This window comes from Carassius gibelio, chromosome B5, assembly GCF_023724105.1.
Source record: "Carassius gibelio isolate Cgi1373 ecotype wild population from Czech Republic chromosome B5, carGib1.2-hapl.c, whole genome shotgun sequence".
NCBI classification, from domain to species: Eukaryota; Metazoa; Chordata; class Actinopteri; order Cypriniformes; family Cyprinidae; genus Carassius; species Carassius gibelio.
In genome coordinates this window covers 13,168,548-13,192,769 of record NC_068400.1, presented here as the reverse complement: position 1 = coordinate 13,192,769, position 24,222 = coordinate 13,168,548, and the positions used below count along the sequence as shown (strand labels likewise).

The 24,222-nt window shown below is 36.3% G+C and overlaps 1 protein-coding gene across 1 annotated transcript in view; it reads right to left on the bottom strand.

Moving 5' to 3' along the window:
* Positions 1 to 13,066, bottom strand: part of LOC127958546 (RNA-binding protein Musashi homolog 1) — a 29,915-nt gene extending 16,849 nt beyond the window's left edge. The window contains exons 1-6 of the mRNA XM_052557445.1: positions 12,903 to 13,066; positions 12,331 to 12,371; positions 11,646 to 11,727; positions 11,469 to 11,553; positions 3,314 to 3,355; positions 1,076 to 1,168 (exon numbers count right to left, since the gene is read on the bottom strand). Of these exons, the coding sequence (XP_052413405.1) occupies positions 1,076 to 1,168; positions 3,314 to 3,355; positions 11,469 to 11,553; positions 11,646 to 11,727; positions 12,331 to 12,371; positions 12,903 to 12,967 (408 nt within the window). The 5' untranslated portion in view covers positions 12,968 to 13,066. The remainder of the gene's footprint in view (positions 1 to 1,075; positions 1,169 to 3,313; positions 3,356 to 11,468; positions 11,554 to 11,645; positions 11,728 to 12,330; positions 12,372 to 12,902) is intronic.
* Between the last annotated feature and the right edge of the window lie 11,156 nt (positions 13,067 to 24,222).

The following is a 24,222-nucleotide window of genomic DNA, read 5'->3' as shown; positions in this document are numbered from 1 at the left end:
GTGTGTGTTCACTGCTCTGTGTGTGTGCATTTCGGATGGGTTAAATGCAGAGCACAAATTCTGAGTATGGGTCACCATACTTGGCTGAATGTCACTTCACTTTTTTTTTTTTTTTTTTTTTTTTTGGGTCTATCTTTGGTCCTTAATACTTGTTGTTCTAATAGTTCTGGTTAGTTTAGAACAAATTTAAAGGACGCCCACATCCAAAACTTCCCTTTGTACTGTGCGTCTCAATCGTTCTCCTCTTTTTCAAGGCAGTCCCCTTCTCTCGCTCTCGACCCACAGGAGGTGACACGGCCTCCCTTACTCATCTCATACTCTCTTCTCTTTCTTTAGTCCCATTTGTCTACTATTCATCTCGGCAAGCCGCTCTCTCATGAAAGAACAAGGACTCCAGATCCAACTGGGACACCAATTCTTTACCGCTGACACCGAATATGACAGTAACAAATGAAACAAGTGGAGACCGACGGAGAATAAAAGAAGTATCACGTGTGCATCAAAACACACAGACAAATTTACGTGACCTTTTCGTAATTGAAAATGTCACATAGCACACCAACATCAAGAGCACATTACTGGGTGACACTACAGGGGACAAACAGTATTTATCTGGCTCTTTTAAAAGTTGTATCATGTAAACACTGTATACAAATGCCACTTATGTCACAGCTCATTAACATATGACCGCCCATATTTAAATAAGACCTATTCGGTATTCAGAAACAACTCGACTCGACCTGGCCTTTTCACCAAAGTTATGACTTATGTCATATGTAAGTTTAAAAGGTACAGTAGCAAAAACTGACTTTTTAAATCTAAGGATCAGAGAGAGACTTGAAAAAAGATTACTGGAGCACATTTTACAAGAAAATTATAATTTTTTAATGTCAAAACTTCAGTGTGTTACTTGAATACGAATTAAACTTCAACGTCAATTTTATCTATCTATATAGCACATTTATTAGCAACTAAGTTGCCCAAAGTGCCTCACAATTCAGAAAATTGTTTCAACATCAAACTTTCTCAGTGTGGTAATGAAAACTAAAACAAATAATGAAAGGCTGGAACTCACCTTTCCAAACTGATCGAAATACTGTTTGACATCTTCGATGGTGGTGTTGACAGACAGTCCTCCAACAAAGATCTTCTTTGTTCTTGTTACCAGCTGGAAACATCAGAAAAGGGACAAATAATGAGACAAAGTCTCAATTATAATAAATTATCTCATTAAAATAATGAAGTGCAACTACAGGATTTTTTAGGACTTTCAACAAGACAACTAGCATGCCATTTAAACACATATTTTCATATTTTTAAGGTAAAGTACGCAAAAGTCAACAACTTTGTTGAAAAGAAGAGTGTGTGTTCATTACATAAATAGGAGTTATGTACGACTCTGTTCCAAAACCTAGTGAGCTACTTTACTGTCTGCATAGCTGCCTTCTAAGGGAGCAAATTAGCTAAAAATGGAAACCCAGATATGGAAAAAAAGGACTCTGATTTGGGATGTTCCACATATGAAGAAACTCTGTCATTTTAACAATGTATTTACAATGACCACTCTTACTGTGACTCATAGGGGAAACTTTTTGTTTTGCATATTTTTTACGTTTCTTGCTTTTATTTCTACAGGACAGTTGGGTGTAGACATGAAAACGCTAAGAAAATAAGAAATATAATTCAAATAAAATATTAGCAATTTAGCTATTTTTCAAATGCTACTTTAAATGTAAATTCACTGAGCTGGCCGCGATGACTTTATCTGATCCTTGAAAGGTATTTGCTACTTTTGAACATTCTATTCATCAGAAAAGATCAGGTTTCCACAAAACATTAAGCATTAAGTTAACTGTTTTCAACATTGATGATAGTAAGAAATGTTTCTTGAGCAGCAAATCAGTATATTAATATGATTTCTGAAGGACACTGAAGAATGGAGTAATATCTGATGCTGAAAATTCAGGTTTGATCAAAAGAATAAATTACATTTGACTTTATATTATACGTTAGAAAACCATTGCTTTAAATTGAAATAATTTTTCAAAATATTAAATTTTTACCGTATTTTTGATCAAATAAATGAAAGCTGGGTGAGCATAAGAAACGTTTTATAAAAATGACCACAAAGCTTTTGAATAGTAGGCTATTGTATGCAACAATGGTCAAAAAGAATCGTTATAAACTATAAGCTTAATGCGTTAACTTAATTAATTAGTTCACTTGGTAACTTAAAAAATAATGCAATTAAAATATTTTAACGTAGTTAAACACTGGCTCCACCCCAAGACCTGTACGTAATCTTACCTTTCATACAGTTGACTGCTGACAAATATGATGCAGTATTACAACTCCATAAATGCAGTTATACACTAAAATTTAAGATATTGTAAGGGAAAAATTGCCCCAATATCACACGAGTGCCGTTTTTTTTTGTCCTGATTTGAGATCCAGATTTTTGTCCTGATTGAGTGCAAATGTGATTTGATATAACAGTTCAGTAAAGAAGAAGTTAATGTTGTGTTATATTTTAAACACAATATTGTGTGTGTTGTTCAATTTTGATAAATATTACCTATACAGCCAAAGCAGAACTATTGGGTGTCTGCGAGTAACATGAAGGAATCTGTGTTTTGAACGAATCATTTGAACCAATGATTCAAAGGCCCATTCATAAAGTGAACCATAATTCCAGAATGAATCAACTCATAAAAGACATTTACCCAACCGCTGGTAGTTTGAGTTTATTTCTTTAGAGTATAATTTAATTTATTTAAAAAAATAAGTAAATAAAAAACATTAAAGGGATAGTTCACAAAAAAAATATTAATTCTGTCATCATTTATTTTCCCTTGTGTTGTCTCAAATCTGAATGACTGACTTTCTTTTGCACAACATAAAAGAAGTTATTTTGAAGACTGTTGGTAACAAAACTGTTTTGGTTACCAGTAACTTTCACTGCATTAACAAAAATACTGAGATGTTTCTCAAATTCTCTTCTTTTATGTTCCATACTTTATTTTAATGCCATTGTAGCCTAAACATTTAACATAATAATAGCTTTACATGATCTTTTGGGGGGTTTTTTTTCGCTTTTCGCAGCACCCTGTAATGAATTAGATAAAACATTTTAATGGACTGACAGCCCTATTATAAACATTTTAGAGGTAATGTTTGTGACCAGTTGTTTAGTGTCTATGCAAACGTTTTCAAGCAACCTCTGTGCAATATAGTCAAAGAGAAGGATCTTGGGAATTCTGTTGTCACATCGAGAAAACACAGATGTTAATCTGAACGGAGACTTAGCACTCACCTTCGGCTGAGCTCTACGTGGGAAGGCCACCTTTGGGTCAATCTGAGAGAGAACGAGAGAGAGAGAGATTATTTAGCATGTGAATAAAGCTTATCTGAATCCTCAAAGGGAATAATGACTGAGCAGAAATCTCACGTATTTACGGAATCTGAGAGACAAAGATAGTATTTCATAAATATTCTCAAAATCCACTCACAGCTATTTCACAAACAGGCGAGTCAGTGTTCCCCAAAGGATGTTAGCACTTCTAACATGTATAACGAAATCATTATAGGAAAAAAATAAGCAGCTAGTCAGGACATTAATCTGTAGAGAATGACTGATCTAGGAGATTGGTTTAATCTCAGTTAATGTTTTCTTTAAGAAATCCTCACAATGAAAATTGAAGTTACAATATTTGCTTTATATCCAATTTACTTTCTTTATTAATTAATGCCATCATTTAATGCAGCTGATACTTCAACAAAATGTTGTACACTAAAAAAGTTAAGTCTTCCAGAATCCAGCAGAAACTGAAAGGTCCAACAGACAAATCCTCTGAAATATTCCAAGAGGAATTATACCAAATTCCCACCATATTTCAGGCCAGCGTGGAATCATCTGACCACTGCAAGTCATGTGAGAGATACTGTACAAGAAAATCAGACCTTATGATCTATGCTTAAAGAAATGAATGAAAAAACAATCAATGCATTTTGAAAACAATGGAATTCTAGCAGTTTGTGAGTGCAGATGCTTCCGATTTATTGAGATGCTTTTGAACAACAGTAAAACTTTTATGTCTGTGACTCAAAGCAATGTTTTCTGAGCACAATTAAATCAATCATCAAACCTGACAAGGAAACAAATAGCTGGGGGGGGGGGGGGGTCATGATTAATTTGCAATTATTGCAGACTGGAGTAAGTTAAACTAGAGAAAAAAACACTTTAAAATGAAAAAGAAAACACTTTTAATATTAACTAATGAACCATATTTGGAGGGTCTAAAGTGTTTACTTAAATTACCATATTCAATTCAGCATTAAGAAACAATCAACAGAAATCAGCAGAATTTCATTTAACCCCACTAGACCAGACTATCGCCATCCTAATTCTATAACCATCTCTAGCCACCCCATGCCATGCTGTTATGCACTGCCATTGATCTAAATGACCTTCTAAACCAGCTATAGACTCATCTGTACTGTAAGCATAAAGTAGCAAACTATTAGTGCGCTTCAGCAAGAATCTATGATGGTCATCTTGCCGGCGTCTATGGTTTAGTGCTATGATTTGAGCTCTACACTTATAGTCACCTTTTGATCCCAAACCTCGTCCCAACCTGTGCACCAAAAATACCAAACAGACACAAAAACATGATATGAAATGAAACAGTGTCACTTGTGCAGCACTATCATTTAACCTCACAGGATTCTGTAAAGCACCAGATATCTTCAGGCGCCTTTACAATCTTTTAAAGTGATTTTTAATGTGTAATTGTTTGTTTTTTGATGGACGATGAGTAGGTTAACATTACTTTCAATTTATGAAGTAGTTACATTTTCTTTACACTACTGTTGAGAAGTTGGAAGTTTTTTATTTATATAATTAAGGCGTTCTCTGTGTTATTTTAGTGCAACGTCTAATAGTAAAAGGATGTATCATTTTAAGTGTGAAAGATTTAATTCCTTAGAGATTTAAATATGTATAACATACTGTTGTTTTAGGTATTTGAACATTCTGCTTTCTTCAAAACATCCGAGAATAAGCAAAACTTTCGGAATCCAAAATGAGGTCATTTATGAGAATGCAGACCGAGAGAACAAACTGATAGAAACACAAGTGCGTGTGTGTGTTGTCAAAGGCTACTCTTTTTACAGGTTACTGGAACGGATCTGTTTCCAAACATTCAGCGAGACAATCCTCTTTTCAGGCCTGAGGGCAGGCAAAGCCTATCCCAACATCCAATCTCTGCTCGAACCGAAAGAGAGGAGATACGGAGAAAACAGATAGAGAAAGAGAGAGAGAGGAAGGGGTGAGGGCAAATTAATCAGCAAAGACAAAAAGTGAATGAAAACAACAAAGGAGGAAAGAGAGAGAGAGAGGGAGCAATTCAGCAAAAACAAAACCTGCTAGTGAAAAGCTGAGGGTGTTGATTGTGTGTGTTTGTGTGTGTGTGTGTGTGCGTCAGGAAGCCCCCTCTGCTTTCATTAATTATGAGGACAAAGATGAACCCCAAACAGATGGGACGGAGAGAGGTCCACCCCCTCCTGAGCATGCACACACACACACACACACACACCGCCTTTTACTCCACACAGTCATCAATATAAGTATATAATATAATATAATATTATATAATAAGTATAAGTATACTTCATATTCACTCTTTCGATCTGCTTCCTAATCACTTTACACAGACAAGAGCTCATGTAGGCCTACACTTTAAATTTTATTTGCATCAAGTTAAGCATCACTATTATCACTCAAATAATAAATATAGTTATCTGATTTGAACAAATATTGTCAACTATTGAAACTTAGTTAGTTCAGCATCCTACAGAGTTTGAGCTTCATGAATGATGTGGTTTTACTTTTACTAAGCCATTTACTGGACATAAAAACACCCTAAAAAAATAAAATTAAAAAAAAATAAAATGAATGAAACATAACAGTTGAAAAAAAAAGAAGAAATCTTTTAGAGTTTATACTGTAATTTTGTATCACATATAGTAAATTTGCATCTGTTTGACTAGGCTAAAACTGAAAGCAAATAATATCAAGGTTTTCAAAAAATGTGTTTATATATATATAAATAAATTAAATGAAATTATATATTATATAATCAATCTAAATATGTAAATATAAACTAATATATATACATATTTATAAATAAATGTATAAAATAAGTACATTTTATAAAAAAAAACTATATATTATAAATTAGACTAGATTTTTGAAATCCCTGATATTATTAGCTAAATAGCCTTCAAACATGTTTACATAAATACAAATCTATATAACATTCTATGTAATATATTATACAAAAGTATTATATACTTAGAATATATTTCAATAATAATATTATATTTTATTAATAAAATGATCATTTTTATTCATTAAATATATAACAATGTATATTGTTAAAGTTTCATTAACTCTCTCTCTCTATATATACATTTAATATATTTTAATTATTTTTATAAGGTTAAAATAATAAATGGTTTAAAAGTAATACTGTATATTTTAATGTTTTGGTGCCACATTTCTGTGGAAGTTATTTACATTTATGTTAAAGGTAGTACCTATAATCTTGGTCATACAAAAAATAAATGATCATACTTTTTTCTTTTTTATGTACTGCAACATTAACAATGCATATTGCTCCTAAACTGATTTACAAGGAATATTAGTAGTGTGAGCAACATATCAGTGATGGAAGAAAAGGGAAAATCCTAGCATTTTTAAGTAGAAATCAAGAAGCTGGCACATGCATAAACCAATTTATACAAAACAGTCATTCTCAGTATAGGCAAATATTTATATATCACTGCACCACTATGTTAAACTAAAGGTGTTTGATTGTGCTGGTGGAGGCAGACCTGCTGCTGAATATGGGACTGGGCCATCAAGGTCACTGTGCATGAGTGAACAATGGCAAAGCAATTAGCTAAGGATGCTCGTTAATGAGGCTCAACAACCCCACACCGTGACCAAGATGGAACAAAGGTGAGTGTGTGTGTGCTGACACGATGCAAAATCTCAGGAGAGGCTTTTCTACATCGGAAATACAATCCATTTTGTTTCCCTCAATCCGATTAGTTGCTTTGGCGATCCATACTAATTACGGACAGGGAATTCTGTCTCTCTCCCTCTGTCCTGTGGCCCGCACCTCGCCCATGCCGTCAGCATTTCAGAGCGAATCTCCAGAATCTAACACTAAACCGTCATACACACTCACACACGCACTCAAGGCCTCTGACGGGACTCTCATCCAAACCATTTCAAGTGTCCTTGAGCCAGTTCTCCACGATGCACAATACAGGACTGTATCTGGTGTTGAATTACAAACTGAAAACTTTTAAAATTCTAAAAATGGCCGGGGAAAAAAGCATATTATGCACAAGCATTCTATTTAAAAAGCAGAGTTAAATACATAAACACATGAAGCCGCAAGCTATAAAGAGACATACGCTCTTTACAATGCTTTCATTTCTGTGTGTACTTCTATCAAAACAGCAGCTCATTTTCCACCAAACGCCTCCATCAAGAATAAATAATCATTGAGTCTAGCAGATTTGTTCAGTGTATGATCGATTCACCTTGTAACTACATGGCTACACGAGCATATCAGAGCTGAATGTGCAATAAAGCTCAAAAAGCAATTTCAGGAATGAATGAACATTGGTGTTCATTGCAGATTTGTTTATTAAGCAGCAGTTTATAATCGCTTTTGCTACACAAATATGTTTAATTAAAGCACTTGTTGAAATATTGAGCCAAGCTGACTTTATTTGACAGATGTGGATGGGCTATATAATTTGCACCTGTTTACATATTTAAAAGAAATGGAAGAAAGGCATGCTATTACTAGTAGTCTTTGCTAATGCATTACTAAATGTACCCTAAATGTTAAACATAGCTGTCTTACACCATTTATACTATAGACTCAGTAAGCAACCACCCATTAGAAACCATCCACAATAACCTGGAAACCGCATTGCAACTCGCTAAAAAAACACTTAGAATGCCTTAGCAACTATTTAACAACACCTTGGTACCATCAATAACACCTTAGCTTCACTGGTTTTACACCATCTTTAAAGGGTTAAGATACAACTTTTACACATTTCTAAATATTGTGTAAACATAAAAATGTTTTTAAAAACACAAATAAAACTCCCACATAGTTTGCACATGGAAAAGGCGATATATTTGCATGTTCAAGACATGCACATTCAGTTGTGTCTGTTTGTAATTTAGCCTTATTTTTATGAGATTTGACATCATGACCTCTCGTTTCCAGAGCTCAGACACCCCTCGACCAACCTATCCTCTTTCACTCGTTCTTCTGAGGGCCGATAGCATGAAAAAACACTCTCAGCATGGCACATTCTTTCTGTTTTCAATACGGACCCTTTCACAATATCTTCTTTTCAGCTGCTCGCATGGATGGCAAATGCAAGGAACAGGAAAACACCCAGAAAAGACTACAGAAGGACTGAAAATGTGGAATGAGGAAACGCTTAACTGTTACATGCAAAACTTTACAGTACCACATCAAATATCTAATAAAACAGCACATACTGCCATCTGCGTTACAGACTGTTGACGGTTCCTCTGCAGTTCTGCCGGAATCACAAAACGCTGCTGAAGTGAACGAGGAGCTATTTGCACAATAGTCTTATCTATCAAAATTGCTTCCTGTTATTGTGAATCCCTCCCCACGCAGCCTTTCAGACCCCACTGGAGTGACCTAATAACCCACAGCAACCCCACCAAAACATAGAGCCTCAAAAACCCTACGAAAAGGCCATTCAAACCCATCAATAGACAGTTAACACACTGATTAGCCTTTGCATCAAAGCATAGAAAACAGAGCTTTCCTGTACATCTAATGGAGATTTACATCATAGCTATCAGAATCAACATTTTTATGTGATTCTGTAACACTTATAAAATATAATTACAATTTTGAATAACTATTTTATTCCTGTGATCAAAGCTGAATTTTGAGCATCAAATTTTGAATTTTGAGAAATCATTCTGATATGCTGATTTGCTACTCAAAAAAACATTTCTTATTCTCATCAGTGTTGAAAACACTTGTGCTGCTTCCTTTTATGCTTCAAAACCTAAAGTTCAAAACAGCCACATTTATTTGAAACATAAACCTTTTGAACCATTTCACTTAATGACCATTTTATGTATCTTTATCAAACGTTTCAATTTTAATTCAGTTTTATATATATAAAACTGACCCCAAACTTTTGTAAATTTGCATACAATTTTCCCCAGCACAATACACAGCATAGGAGACCTTAGACATTAATTAGTATTATATTTACTTTCTTAACAGACACATTGTTGAAGAAAAACGCACACTTTTTCTAGTTATCATTTCTAACCTATTCCAGCTTTTTCAATAAAGGATCAATCCTGGCCCTAATTTGAATAAGATTCACTAATTAATACATCACATTATGAAAATAAAACAGATCACATGCAAATGTTGACTCGAAGCCACAAAGTATTCTAGACTAGAATTTCTCTCGACTGTTAAAAATAAATCTTGTTTTCATACATGCCAGTCTGTCCTTCTTCCTCATGAATTAAAGTGAAAAATACTTTAGACTTATTCTTGAACTGCAAAATCATTTCAAACTATGAATGATGCAACACTGGTGCCATACACATGCATTATTCTACACATCTACACCATCAAGTGTTACAGAGGGTCACAGCGGTTACTGGGCGTGTTTAAGAGTGTGTGACACTCTCGGATATAACCAACAAAGTTGTTATGGTGATGATAGTCCCACATGGCAACCGAACCCAAGAGACTGAAGTGATGCCAGGCTGAGTCTTTCCATGCAGCAGCAGTGTTTAAGTCACCATCAATAGTTGTCAATATTCTTGCAAAAACATGCATCCAAACATGATTCGACTAGCCCCATTCTTTAATATGAAAGGACCGGGAACAGGCCAGGACACAGCCCAAATTTTACAACAAACAAATACACACAAACACACATCTTTTAAGGGGTCTGTGGCATCTCTGTAGTAAAGCTCTGGTTTTGTCTGCTGACACACCCACACAGATCTGACAAAGGACCATCAGTGACGTCCCAGGATACACATATTCAAACACAACCTGGGTGCTTATTCAAATACAGCTACTAGCGAGCAAGCTACTCTGTGCAAGGCGGTCAAAACTGGACAAAAAAGTTCAGGAACTCAACATGTATTAGGTTTCATAGATTTACAGGCCGCTTTCATTTCCATTAAAATCCCCACGGTTTAGTAATTGTGTCATATTAATACTAAAGTGTTCGGAAACATATAATAGCATATATTCAAACTATGCCGCATGCCATTTGCATTGGTGTTTAGTTACACATCTGTTCTGATCTGAGGTCACAGACATTAGGCAAAACTAATATATCAAAATGTAAGCATACAAACATGCATAGTCATAACAGCAAAATTCACTGTAAAAATGGAGGAGAAAAGCTATTTTGTGATGTTGACGTCAAAGGCTGTGTGTCCTACAAATTCACTATGGCTAATACTAAAATAACTTTTAGCAGAGTGTTTGTATATCAATGTTTTCAGCTGTTGGTTATGCATTTACAAAATTGTCAACTATCCTATTCAGCCAATGTCATGTTAATAATTTTGCATTTTGCTTGATCTATGCAGCTTGTTTAATACACTCCACTGTTTGATTTAAGATTGTCAGATCTGGCTTCTGAGGCAAAACCAGTTGAGAAACACGATTAATACCTAAACCTTCTTAATGCATATGAATAATATTAATAATAATAATAGAAACACCCTTAAACTCAAATGTGACTGCAATAAATGATCAAAAACAGCTCGAAGTCTTTGGTTTAGTAACGGTTATACTGAGATATTTTGATTGATACCAAAATAGTGAATCGGTACTGCATGGTACTTTAAAGAATACTATTGCTTTAGCATAATCATGGTATATTATATTGTTCTTTTTGAATAATAATATGGTTTCCTAAAGTATATAAACGCATCTTCACAAGGTTTTTGGAGTGTTGATCGAATCCTAGAAGATTTTGAAAAGTTTGATTCTGCCCCGTTTCGCTCCCCTGGTTGCTATGACGATGAAAAGCGCGAAAGAACGCTTTCATGTGGCGCGCTCTGCGCCAGACAGACCTGCTGGAACGGACCTCGCGCCTCGTGCATGTGTAGTTAAAATGATCTTAGGAAACAAAAACCACGGAGAAGCATTCATCCGACTTAAGTGCGTAAGAAACAGAATATGAGGCAGCTGGTTCAAAAACAAAGAATAAGCCTGATGCAGGTGAGATGAAACACTGACCCCCATAGAGCACGCAGAACTACTTCTTGTGTGCAATTATATGTTAAACAAACAGATAGCTGCTATACAGAATAAAAAAAAAACGATTTAAAAGCTCACTGTTTTTGAATCCAGCTCGTGTCTGTTTTGGGCCAAAACATTATCCACACCGGTCTGGTCTACGTAGGTGACAAATCCAAACCCCCTGAGCAAAAGCATAACATTACGCATAAGAATCAAGTTACAAACACACAAACAAACAAGTCAGCAGTGGATGTGCGCGCGCCTCCCCCTCACCTCGAGCGCTTCGTAACCGGATCCCGCATCACCATACACTCCTTCACCTCGCCGAATTTACAAAAGTATTCCTTCAGCCCCTCTGGAGAAAGAAAAACACAATGCATTTATTTCATAACAGCAGTTTAGTGTAGCTTAAACAAAAAGCTTGCTGCTTCTAAATCAGCATTGAGACTTCCCATCTATGACCACTTTGCATCTCAACAATAGTGCTCATTATAAAGATCTGGTAAGCATTCTTATTTTAATGTTCTAAGCTAAGCTGAGTATTTGAATAACAACACATGCATGCATAGTGTGCATGCAGCCAGAGATTTTCCACACTGCGTGCTGCATTTATACAACCGCATCAGAGCTTCCTCACTAGCGCCCTTGCTTTCACCTCAAATCACCACCAGCGCACTATATAAATATCGTCTGGAGCTTTCGAGGAACTATTGCAAGAGAAGTTTGAAGATAAAACATCCCATTGATCTATAAATATTCACCTATGTAAACGATGTAGCTATAACGTATTAGGCGCGTGCTTTGAATGCACGCTTTGATTTCACTGTGCATAACTATTTGCTTTCTGTTTCTATCCCATCAAACCTAGAAAGAAGAAACGCTCCTACGAGCTCACAGGAACCCATGCATTAGACTTTTTTGTGGAAGTAGCACGCAGGACAGATCACGCGTGTCTCACCTTGTGTCGTCTGCCAGCTCAACCCGCCGATGAACATTTTGCTGAAAGGTGAAAAAGAGAGTCAGATCAGACACCTGAAAGTCTTCTGAAACGCTACTGATTACTGATGCATGTGTAAATACAGCAATCAACATCCCACAATCGTAATAAATCAAGTGGAAAAGTGAAATTCGGCCATGATGGATAGATGGGTGCCGTTATTTCCAATGAAAACGCAGAATTGGTTATTTCCTCTCCGTTAAAAAGTAAAAAGTTCAATCATCCCCGTTTGAAAAAGCGAAATGGAACGTTATAACATAATGTGCTGGAAAAATGTAACACTTCCGATTGTAACAGATGGAAACAATGTAACAGCGCGCGTCCTGGAAAGGGGGAACATGGAAACAATGTAACAGTGAGGCTCCTGGCTGTTACATTGTTTCCATTTTCGCTCTTTCGTCAAGGAACCCGCGCTTGTGTCTTTTGTCTCCGGTGGTCTCTTTCCTCCTGGTCCCAAAACTCAGGTTTAAATGAATAGATGTAAATATAGATCTCCGAAAAGTCGAACGGAGCGCGCAGAGAGGAAGCTTTACCAGGGGTCGTGTGGGGAGTCCTGCGTGGAGGACGACAGGCTGCTCTGACTCCCTTCTGTGTCCATTCCCGTGTCCCTCTGTTGCCCGGACTGTGAGCCGAACGGGAGCCAGGAGTGTCCAACTCAAGAGCGGGTGGCCCGAGGGGGTGGGGGAGGGAGGGCCCGTCTGGAGGAGGACGGCCCAGGCCTGGATTGCGCACACACTGAGGCACCGCCTCCCGTTTGACTTTTCCCGGACTCTCGTAGTTTGCTCCGCCCATCTTTCGCCCCGGCCCCACCCACTTTAATCTGCTGTCGTACAGTAGCAGAGCAGAACGTGGTCAGTCTGAAGAAAGGGAAAGCCAACCAGACAGACAAACGGATGGATGGATAGATAGATAGATAGATAGATAGATAGATAGATAGATAGATAGATAGATAGATAGATAGATAGATAGATAGATAGATAGATAGATAGATAGATAGATAGATAGATAGATAGATAAATCAGGACAAGGTGATTGGTGGTTTGCATGAGTGGGTGGGGCCAATAGACTGACCACAACCATTTGTAGTCCTCAGGGAGGTGTTCATTGTTCCTCATAAACAACAGCATCTCACATGGTATTGTTGTCATTTTAATGTTTTGTTATTTCGTGATTTGTTGAAAATGAATAAGCACTGACATGCAGCGGGCAGGCTGGAAACAGTCTAATCACTTGGAATATTAAAGCCCGTTTCAGAATATATATTTACTGTCTCTAAACACATTTACTTTTTTAAAACATAATTTAAAAATAAACAACTATGTGTTTCACGAAACATCTCATAAGACAATAAAATGTGGATTTTATGTTTCCCAATTTCAGTCTGCAAAAAAGCACAAGAAAAAATGACATCTGTATGCAAAAACCATGCATCTCTATGACATCTATATTGTTATCTAAAGCAACTTGAGGAAAAGCAAGAGCAATTTATCACACAAAAGCCAACAATATCAGCAGTTATTTTAAGAGCACAAACCTAGAGCAGAAATGCACCTGCAAGTACAACTTAGATATTTCAGTGGAAGACGAGAAAACAAATGCAAGATGAAAATCTGAATTATCAGATTCAAAATAAAACTCATGCTCCAAAAGTTTTGAGAGCAGTTCGGAGGCCAAACAGGTAGAAATGCATGCCATCATTTGTAAAGAATTTGCATGCTTATTTATCTTGGCTCATAAGTTTGTCAGCGCGGTTAGCCTGTATATGTGTGTGTGTGTGTGTGTGTGTGTGTGGATGCTTGTGTATTTGATTGTGGTGTCAGGATGAGTGTGTGTGTGGAGAAGCAGTATGTAGGACAGCGCCCCAGTGCTCCCGACTGGAGCTATGGGCGTGCTAAATTTCTGCATGCATGATCAATGGCTTTGAATAAAGAGAAAGAGGGAGAGGGGGAGGGGAAGGAATTATTTTGAAAGGGGGTTGAGAAGAGGTTGAAAACAGAATGATGAGACAAGATGCATTTATGACAAATCTGGACCTCATGCACAGGCCTCATTATCAGTACTGCACAGGAAAGTACCGGAACAGTGGGTGACAATGACTGATGTACATCTGTTTTCATATGCAACTTTTATTCTTTTGCATTGCTGATGGCTCAAACACTGTCTGGTCTGGACATGACAGGGCAGGAGTCGATGAAGCAGGTACTGGAATGGCACAAAAGAGATGAAGAAAGCAAAACACAGATAAATAAGATTAATAGAGCCATGGCATCTTTAAAGAGGGGACTGGGGCTAGTTGTCACAGAAGCTATGACATTTTGAGTCAGAAGTTCAATTACACAAATGCTCGTTTCCCTAGCAGTGCTTTTACATTGCTTTCAGACGTCTAGTTCAAATTCAAGATTATTTTCGTGAATTCTGTCTTCTGAAATTACATTACCATCACATTCAACAACAACAAATAAATAAATAAAGGCACACTTTTAAACTGCATTTTAACTGGAATTATATATATATTATATAATTGGAATTATATATATATATAATAATATTATATATTAAATCAGAATTATGAGATCTTTTTTGTTTATTTATTTATTTAATTTTTTATCACATAGTGGAAACCCATTTTCATAGTTTCACAAGTGTTCTTATTATATAATTTATTAATTACAATTTATGTTGGCTTAATATGCAAATTACCTTTCATATTAATATCTATAACATGGTATACAGTATTACATTTTGCCAAACTAAAGTGGCAACTTACCCAAGAAACTGACTTTCAGAAATGAAACCCATCCAGAGAAATATTTACGGGCTCTCCACTATGCTTTTTTCCACAATAATGTTGATTGATTTAGCCTTGCATTATAAAAGTTTTATATATCATAAAAAAGTCCTATGAAACATGATGATGAGATGTTTTGCTCTGTTTCTTCCCACTCACAGTCACACAAACTAGTGTGATTTTCCTGGCCATTCATCCCTCCTGGGGCTCTTGCTGTTGTTGCTCTTTAACCTCGGTCAACCCTGAGACCTGCTCCCAGACTCACTGATTCTGTTAAGCAGGAAAGGTGGCCTAACTTTTGGCCTTTTTTTTTAAAGAAATCACTTATGCTTACCAAGGCAGCATTTATTTGATCAAACATATACTTTAGAAGTCAAACTGTAATATTGTTAAATATTATTTAAATGTAAAATATGATTTTCTACTTGAACATATTTTAATAATTTATTCCTGTGATCAAAACTGAATTTTCAGCAACATTACTCCAGTCTTCAGTGTCACATGATCCTTCAGAAATCATTCTATGTTGATTTGCTGCTCAAGAAACATTTTTTATTATGATGATGAAAATGTAGTATATTTGCTGCCTCATTTTTTATTAGATTTTTATTTAAAATTAAAATTCTTCTGTAACATTAAAAATGTCTTTACTTTTACTTTTGATCAGTTTGATACATCCTTGATCAATGAAAGTAACAAAATTATAGACAAAAACTAAATTTTTCTTTTATGACAAAAAAATAATAATAATAATAATTAGGATATTGAGTAAATATCATGTTCCATGAAGTTATTTTGTACATTTTCTAACAAAAATATATCAAAGCTGCATTTTTGATTAGTAATATGCATTGCTAAGGAGTTAATTTGGACAGTTAAGTTTAACAGCAATTTTCTTAATTGCATTTTTCTGCAGATTTTCAAACAGTTGTATCTCAGCCATCATAACAAACCATGAATTAATGGGAAGCTTATTTATTCAGATGATGTGTAAATCTCAGTTTCAAAAACTTGACCCTCATCACTGGTTGTGTGGTCCAGGGTCACACACACACACACACACACACACGCACACACACACACACGCGCACACACACACACACGCACACACACACACACACACACATGCCCACACGACCACACACACACACACACACACGCACACACGCACACACACACACACGTGCCCACATGCAACACACACACACACACACATATTTACTTAATAAAATAATTAAACAAAATGGCAAGTAACGCATTCAATTAACTTTGAAATTTAAAATACTGAAATAGAATTTTCTTGTCAAATGTACTCCAACTATTCAGTTCATATTGCGACCTCTGACCTGTAAATGCTTTATCAATATTCTAAATGTTTACAGTCATGCCAATAAACCTTAGCTGACTGATTGCAGCTGGGATAGTTGTAAAGCACAAAAGGTTCAATTTAGATCTAAACTACCTGTAAATCTTTCCCACGAAAACATTAAGTTGCCAAGGAGTAAACCAGGCCAGTTTCTGATTGGATAAGAGCATCCAATGAGCCAATAAGGAAGTCTGAATGTTTCTAGTCAGGAAGTAAGCACCTGAACATGACATACAGTCATCACACCTTTACCACCAATAATGAGCACACTTCCCATCTTCATCACTGCCAAAAGGAAGAGGGAAATAGAGGGAGAGACGGAGTGCAAACGAGCACATCAAGGCCAATTGGACTGTCATCAAGATCACACAAATTTCTCATGTGACATCCCTGCTATTCAGATTACCTGAGTCAGAGATCCACAGGCTGCAAGAGCAGCCCGAGCAGCCCAATATCTCTCTTAATCCTTTTTCCATGCCCCCCTCCTTGCTTCAACATATCAGCACCATTCCTCACCTCTATTTATAGGGTCACAGCGTTCCCTCTCTCTGTGGGATGTAGGGGGGTTCGTTCGGAGAGTCAACCTGCCTGGTCAGTGAATGGGTTAGTGACGGGTTTCGGTGGGGGTCAAGAAGGAGGACATGGGAATCCCCTAATGATCATTGCACATTTATTTTTACTTTTTATTTGTTTAGCATCCATCCGATCATGTGTGATCTTAAAGGGATAGGTCACCCAGAAATGAAAATTCTGTCATCGTTTACTTGCGTGTTGCAAGTAATCTTACACCATCCATCTAGCTCTATAAAAGATCAAATATATGTAGACTTGCAGTAAAATAAAATGGGAGACAAAAATCCTACATAAGAAGGGACCAGGGCCACAGAGAGACAAGAATATAACAGAGACTTCAAGAGTGAACTTTTTTAACTTTATGCCAAAAAGCAACCACAAGTAATGTCTTGGCAACCACTTTCCCTATCTTGGAGGTTTTGCATGAGGATTCACATTTTCTTCCGAAGACTTAAAAACTTAATTGATAATAATTATCTGAATATGAATATATATGTCTTCCCATTTTCTTCATGTTGTTCCAAACCTGCAAAAGCTCTTTTACAGTTTATAGTGCAGTTCATCTTGAGAGAGACTGTTTTAACAGACAACTTTTCTTTTGATTTTTGCAGTTTCTGCTGCTGGAAAGGCCCAGACTTATTAATTTTTTCCTCTTTTTATTTTTTAAAAGCCACTTCATCAACACAGCTTCCCACTTTTACATCAACCTTATTTAAAATCTTTAAAATAGATTAAGAAATAATTTACTCACAAAATTCTCTCAAATTTTTCTCACCTTCATGTTCTTCTTTCTTCCATGTGGAACACAAAAGGACACTTGAAGAATGTCAATTTTGTCAATGTTTGTGAATGTCAATATTGTAACTCAAAATAATTATTTTCTGTTTAATATATTGTAAAATCTAATTTATTTCTGTGATGCTAAGCTTTATTTTGAGCATCATTACTGCAGTCTTCAGTGTCACATGATCTTTAGAAATCATTCTAATATGCTGATTTGCTGCTAGAGAAATATTTATAATTAACCTATTTTCCATGTTGAACATAGTTGTGCTGCTTCACATTTTTGTGGAAACTGTGGTTTTTCACAGTTTTCTCGATAAGTTCAAAGTTTATTTGAAAGAGAAAAAAATTAGATATTCTAAATATATTCACTGTTATTTTTGATCAGTTTAATATGAACTTGCTGAAACAAACTAAATCTTAATAACCCCAAACTTTTGAGAAGCAATTTTTTTTCCAAAACTGGCAAAAAAATAAATAAATAAAATGTTTTATGTACAAACATTATGTCTACAAAAGTATATATATATATATATCCACACACAAAAAAGCGTGTACGATTTTTGCTACTTTTGTAAATGTATCTTGTTTTTAAGTTTTAATGTTTTAAAGTACTGTTTTACAGTAAAAAACATTTAAGCAACCTAATTTACTAGCAGGAATATTAATAGGAAACATGCTGTTTTGCCAAAATTTCCAAGTCTTCTTAAATCATAAGCATTTGTGAGTAACCGAACAAAATTAAAGTATTTCTCTCCGCTGTGGTCATGCATGCCTTCACTGCATGGAAAAGTGCAGTGCTACAACATGCTACAAAACATCTGCTTTTGAGTTTCACGGATGACAAAGGCAGAATAAAGAATAATAAAAACAGTATTCTTCCACCAAACAATGTAGTTCATCAGAAACCGTTGTGGTTCCAACAAAGTGATTGGCGAGCAACACACAGAAGTAAACAAAGGTGTATGTTTGTAGAGTAATTTACAACAGCTTCGTACACGGCTCAACCAATCAGAATCAAGGACCAGAACTATCCGTTTTATTATGGTAAATCAACGATGGACAAAATTCATTTATTTAAATAAATGACTCCTTTAACAGCAACAATAATGACGCAGTATTTTTCTGGATGAGTGACAGCATGAGAGGTCAAAGGGTGAATCTCGGCTGATCTCTCACTGTGCCACTGCTGTCATCGGTGCACACTGTAAACCAACACTCATATAGATCCCCCCCGCCTGCCACATCGACTCAGTTACACTTGTTCTTTGCTGACCAGCTGGACACACACACACACATACACACACACACGAGTGTTTTGTATCGAGCGAAGCAGTAGAGAAGATACCAATCACTGTTCATTTTATTTTATTTCTTAATTCTTTTCCATTTCTTGTGAGGCCCGATGTGATTTTTGCCAATGTGTGGCTGTGTTTCACAGTTTGCCCTGCAATTATTTTTGTCCGTTTATCAGATTCACACAGAAAAAAGGGAGATAAAGAGTGCAAAGAAATAAACCGTCAAGGGAATAGCGAGGAAGGCCCACAGACAGTGGCGAATTAGAAACAGAAAGGGCCCAGAGCGAGAGAGGAGGAACGGTGGCGTACAGCTTTTGTAGGCTTTGTGAGGCTCAAATTGTCTCCTTCTCTGGGAAAGTGGAAACTCAACACCCCCCACAGGAGGTCTGGTTACCTGGTGAGAGTGGAAGAAAGGAAGAAAAACACAACGACGGAGCAAGGGAGGGGCGCAAAAGTGCAGAGAGAGAATTGGGAGAACAGGGAAGAGGAAGACAGGATGAATTGTTAACATAAAGACGGGATCACCGCAGGATGAACGAGTGATTTAGTAGCCTTCTGAAACGAAGGAGGGGTCTGAGCAGAAACGTTTGCTAACAAAATGCAGAACTTGAATCATTTGTGATCAGCATGATCTAGTGTAGTTAAATTCACAATATATTTAAAGACCTTATGGTTTGAGAAAAGACTGCCGTTTTCTTTTCTGTGTCTACATGTTTAGTTTACAGTAGGCGACAGGTGTCATTTGATTGATAGTTTCAATTTTTTTAGCAAGCTCTTTTAGTATAATTGTAAAAATGTCCACCTTCAGGTTGTCTTTTTACTGTGGTAAGGCTTTTGAGGAACGTTTATTTGTTCATCTCTCAATCATAAATGTATTGCATTGCATTATATGATTTGAATCTACAGAACTTTGATTATGAACTCAGCATTTTTCTTTTTGGGAGATACAGAGCTAATACATAACATATGTTTCTTTTTTTTTCTTTTTTATTTCTAATGTTCAATAAACGGATTAGGCTTTACAGGGTTAAAACATACTTGGAACACATCTTAAAGTTACTTCAAGTAATTTGGAAAAGTTGGGAAAGTTAAATGGAGTCTCCTTTCCTCTTGCGCCCTCTTTAGACCAAAGGCAGAAGTAAACGAATGTATATTTACATTTATTCATTTATGTGCTCTTTTGACTTGGGTCAGTAAACAATCCCCTAGTAACCATCCACAACACCCAAGCAACCACCTACAATACCTTTTCGACCATTTAAAAACATTCTGAATTTTGCACAGGCAAGCAAACCTCATATTTTCTTTAGAAAATGTAAAAATAATTAATTAATTAATAAACATAAAATATTGTCTAATTTCAATCTCTAATCTATTCTCCAAATAATGTCTTATGTATTCATTTGAATGAGATCCTCATAGAAAACACATGCCCAGTCATGGACTGAGAAGACTCCACCCATCTGATCTTTGTTGGGATGTCATCAAACATCTAATAAAGCACATCAGATGTGATTACTGGGTGTGGCGTGCTGGTAACACGAACATGGGGAGGAAACTGCACCTACTGCTATTACTAAATTATTTAATGTTGTCGTCCAATAATCAAAAAATAATAATTTATAATAATTAACCTGGCATGAAATATTAAACCATTCAAAGGTGAAAGGCTTAATTCAAAGAACATCAACTGGATGTCAGCCAGTAATTGTTTAAACTCACATATGTTTTTTCCACAAAAATTAGTCATTAGTTACGTAATATTATTATATTTTCATTCTGGAACATCCAACCATTTTTTCGAAGGGCTTAATGTAAGTAAATATAAGACTATGTGGTAATATACACTGAATTATAGGTCAGGCTTAAAATGCAATACAAGATTTTGCATTCACAATTTGTAACAATGATTCTGCTCTGTCTATTTTCATCAAAAAAAAAAAAAGGATACCCCTACCTGAAGAGGAAACCTCAACCATAGCAGCAAAGACTTTCCACCAGATGTCAGCAAACATGCTAAATAAATTTTGCAGAAAAAGCCACTGGCCTCATTTAACCCCACACAATGCTGTGTCACATTCACCTTCTATATTTTTGTATGTGATAACACTAAGTATGTGATTATGATAATAACCATTTCGACAGGAAGTGGAATCACTTTGATGAGTCATATCACTCAGTGTCTGCTGCACTCGGTGTCTGGGAGGTGTAGAAAGAGGAAGTCTGTACAGTAGTTATCACTTTCATCCTGTCCTTGTGAAAACAAGCTATTTTTAAGACCATAATCTGACCTGAATCCACCCCATCAATTAAAGTCTTGTGAAAACAAAAGCTGAGTGTTTGTAAACAAATCCTTCATTCAGATCTTTCTCTCTGTCATAGTTCTAACATCTTATACACATTAAATTAAAATATGGCATATAAATATTGCATTGCACCTGGTCTGTGTGTTTGTGTGTGTGTGTGTGTGTGTGTGTGCTTGTGTGTGAGTGTTGTATATACAAACCCGATTCCAAAAAAGTTGGGCCCCTGTACAAATTGTGAATAAAAACAGAATGATATGATGTGGAAGTTTCAAATTTCAATATTTTATTCAGAATACAACAAAGATGACATATCAAATGTTGAAACTGAGAAAACGTATCATTTTAAGGGGAAAATAAGAAAATTCTAAATTTCACAGCATCAACACATTCCAAAAAAGTTGGGACAAGGCCATGTTTACCACTGTGTGGCATCCCCTCTTCTTTTTATAACAGTCTGCAAACGTCTGGGGACTGAGGAGACAAGTTGATCAAGTTTAGGAATAGGAATGTTGTCCTGTTCTTGTCTAATACAGGCTTCTAGTTGCTCAACTGTCTTAGGTCATCTTTGTCACATCGTCTTCTTTATGTTGTGTCAAATGTTTTCTATGGATGAAAGATCTGGACTGCAGGCTTGCTATTTCAGTACCCAGATCCTGCTTCTTCACAGTCATGATGTTGTAATTGGTGCAGTATGTGGTCTGGCATTGTCATGTTGGAAAATACAAGGTCTTCCCTGAAAGAGACGATGTCTGGATGGAGCATATGTTGTTCTAGAACTTGGATATACCTTTCAGCATTGATGGTGCCTTTCCAGATGTGTACGGACTCATGTAACCCCATACCATCAGAGATGCAGGCTTCTGAACTGAGCGCTGAACTGAACTGAAGATCACGGGCATCCAGTATGGTTTTCCATTCTTGACCTTTACGCACAGAGATTGTTCCAGATTCTCTGGATCTTTGGATAATATTATGCACTGTAGATGATGATAACTTCAAACTCTTTGCAATTTTTCTCTGAGAAACTCTTGTTTTTCACTGTTTTTCACCACAGCATTGGGGGCATTGGTGATCCTCTGCCCATCTTGACTTCTGAGAGACACTGCCACTTTGAGAGGCTCTTTTTATACCCAATCATGTTGCCAATTGACATAATAAGTTGCAAATTGTTCCTCCAGCTGTTCCTTATATGTACAAATAACTTTTCCGGCTTCTTATTGATACCTGTCCCAACTTTTTTGGAATGTGTAGCTCTCATGAAATCCAAAATGAGCTAATTTTTGGCATGACATTTCAAAATGTCTCACTTTCAACATTTGATATGTTATCTATATTCCATTTTGAATAAAATAAAAGTTTATGAGATTATTCCATTCCTTTTTACTCACAATTTGTACAGTGTCCCAACTTTTATGGAATCAGGTTTGCATATATACATAGTTGGAAATGAACTATGTAAAAATATTAATATAAAAAACTATAACAATATATCAAAGATACTTAGACACCTTAGACTTGGTCACTAACAGCAATTATTAACTCACATGCATGGCTCTATTGATCATGAATCTACATATTGAAATGATAGCACTATATTTATCTGACCCATTTACTGAAATCTGTCCACTAGTCATTTGTGTTTCCTGTTTATGTTTCTGACTCGTTATTTCATTTCCTGTAGACATCTGTCAAGGAGGAAAAAAAATATCTGTACACAGCTGCAGTTGAGGCATAAATACAGGTATATCTCAATAAATTAGAATGTTGTGGAAAAGTTCATTTATTTCAGTAATTCAACTCAAATTGTGTAACTCGTGTATTAAATAAATTTAATGCACACAGACTGAAGTAGTTTAAGTATTTGGTTCTTTTAATTGTGATGATTTTGGCTCACATTTAACAAAAACCCACCAATTCACTCTCAACAAATTAGAATATGGTGACATCAGCTAATCAACTCAAAACATCTGCAAAGGTTTCCTGAGCCTTCAGAATGGTCTCTCAGTTTGGTTCAGTAGGCTACACAATCATGGGGAAGACTGCTGATCTGACAGCTGTCCAGAAGACAATCACTGACACCCTTCATAAAGAGGTTAAGCCACAAACAATCATTGTCAAAGAAGCTGCTGTTCACAGAGTGCTGTATCCAAGCATGTTAACAGAAAGTTGAGTCAAAGGAAAAAGTGTGGAAGAAAAAGATGCACAACCAACTGAGAGAACCGCAGCGTTATGAGGATTGTCAAGCGAAATCTATTCGTGAATTTGAGTGAACTTCACATGGAATGGACTGAGGCTGGGGTCAAGGCATCAAGAGCCACCACACAGAAGTGTCAAGAGATTTGCAGACCACAGACAATGTCAGAAGAACTGGACTGTTGCTCAGTGGTCCAAAGTCCTCTTTTCAGATGAGAGCAAGTTTTGTATTTCATTTAGGAAACCAAGTTCCTAGAGTCTGAAGGAAGGGTGGAGAAGCTCATAGCCCAAGTAGCTTGAAGTCCAGTGTTAAGTATCTGTGATGATTTGGGGTGCAATGTCATCTGCTGGTGTTGGCCCATTGTGTTTTTTGAAAACCAAAGTCACTGCACCTGTTTACCAAGAAATTTTGAGGCACTTCATGCTTCCTTTTGCTGACCAGCTTTTTGTAGATCCTGATTTAATTTTCCAGCAGGATTTGGCACCTGCCCACACTGCCAAAGGCACCAAAAGTTGGTTAAATGACCATGGTGTTGGTGTGCTTGA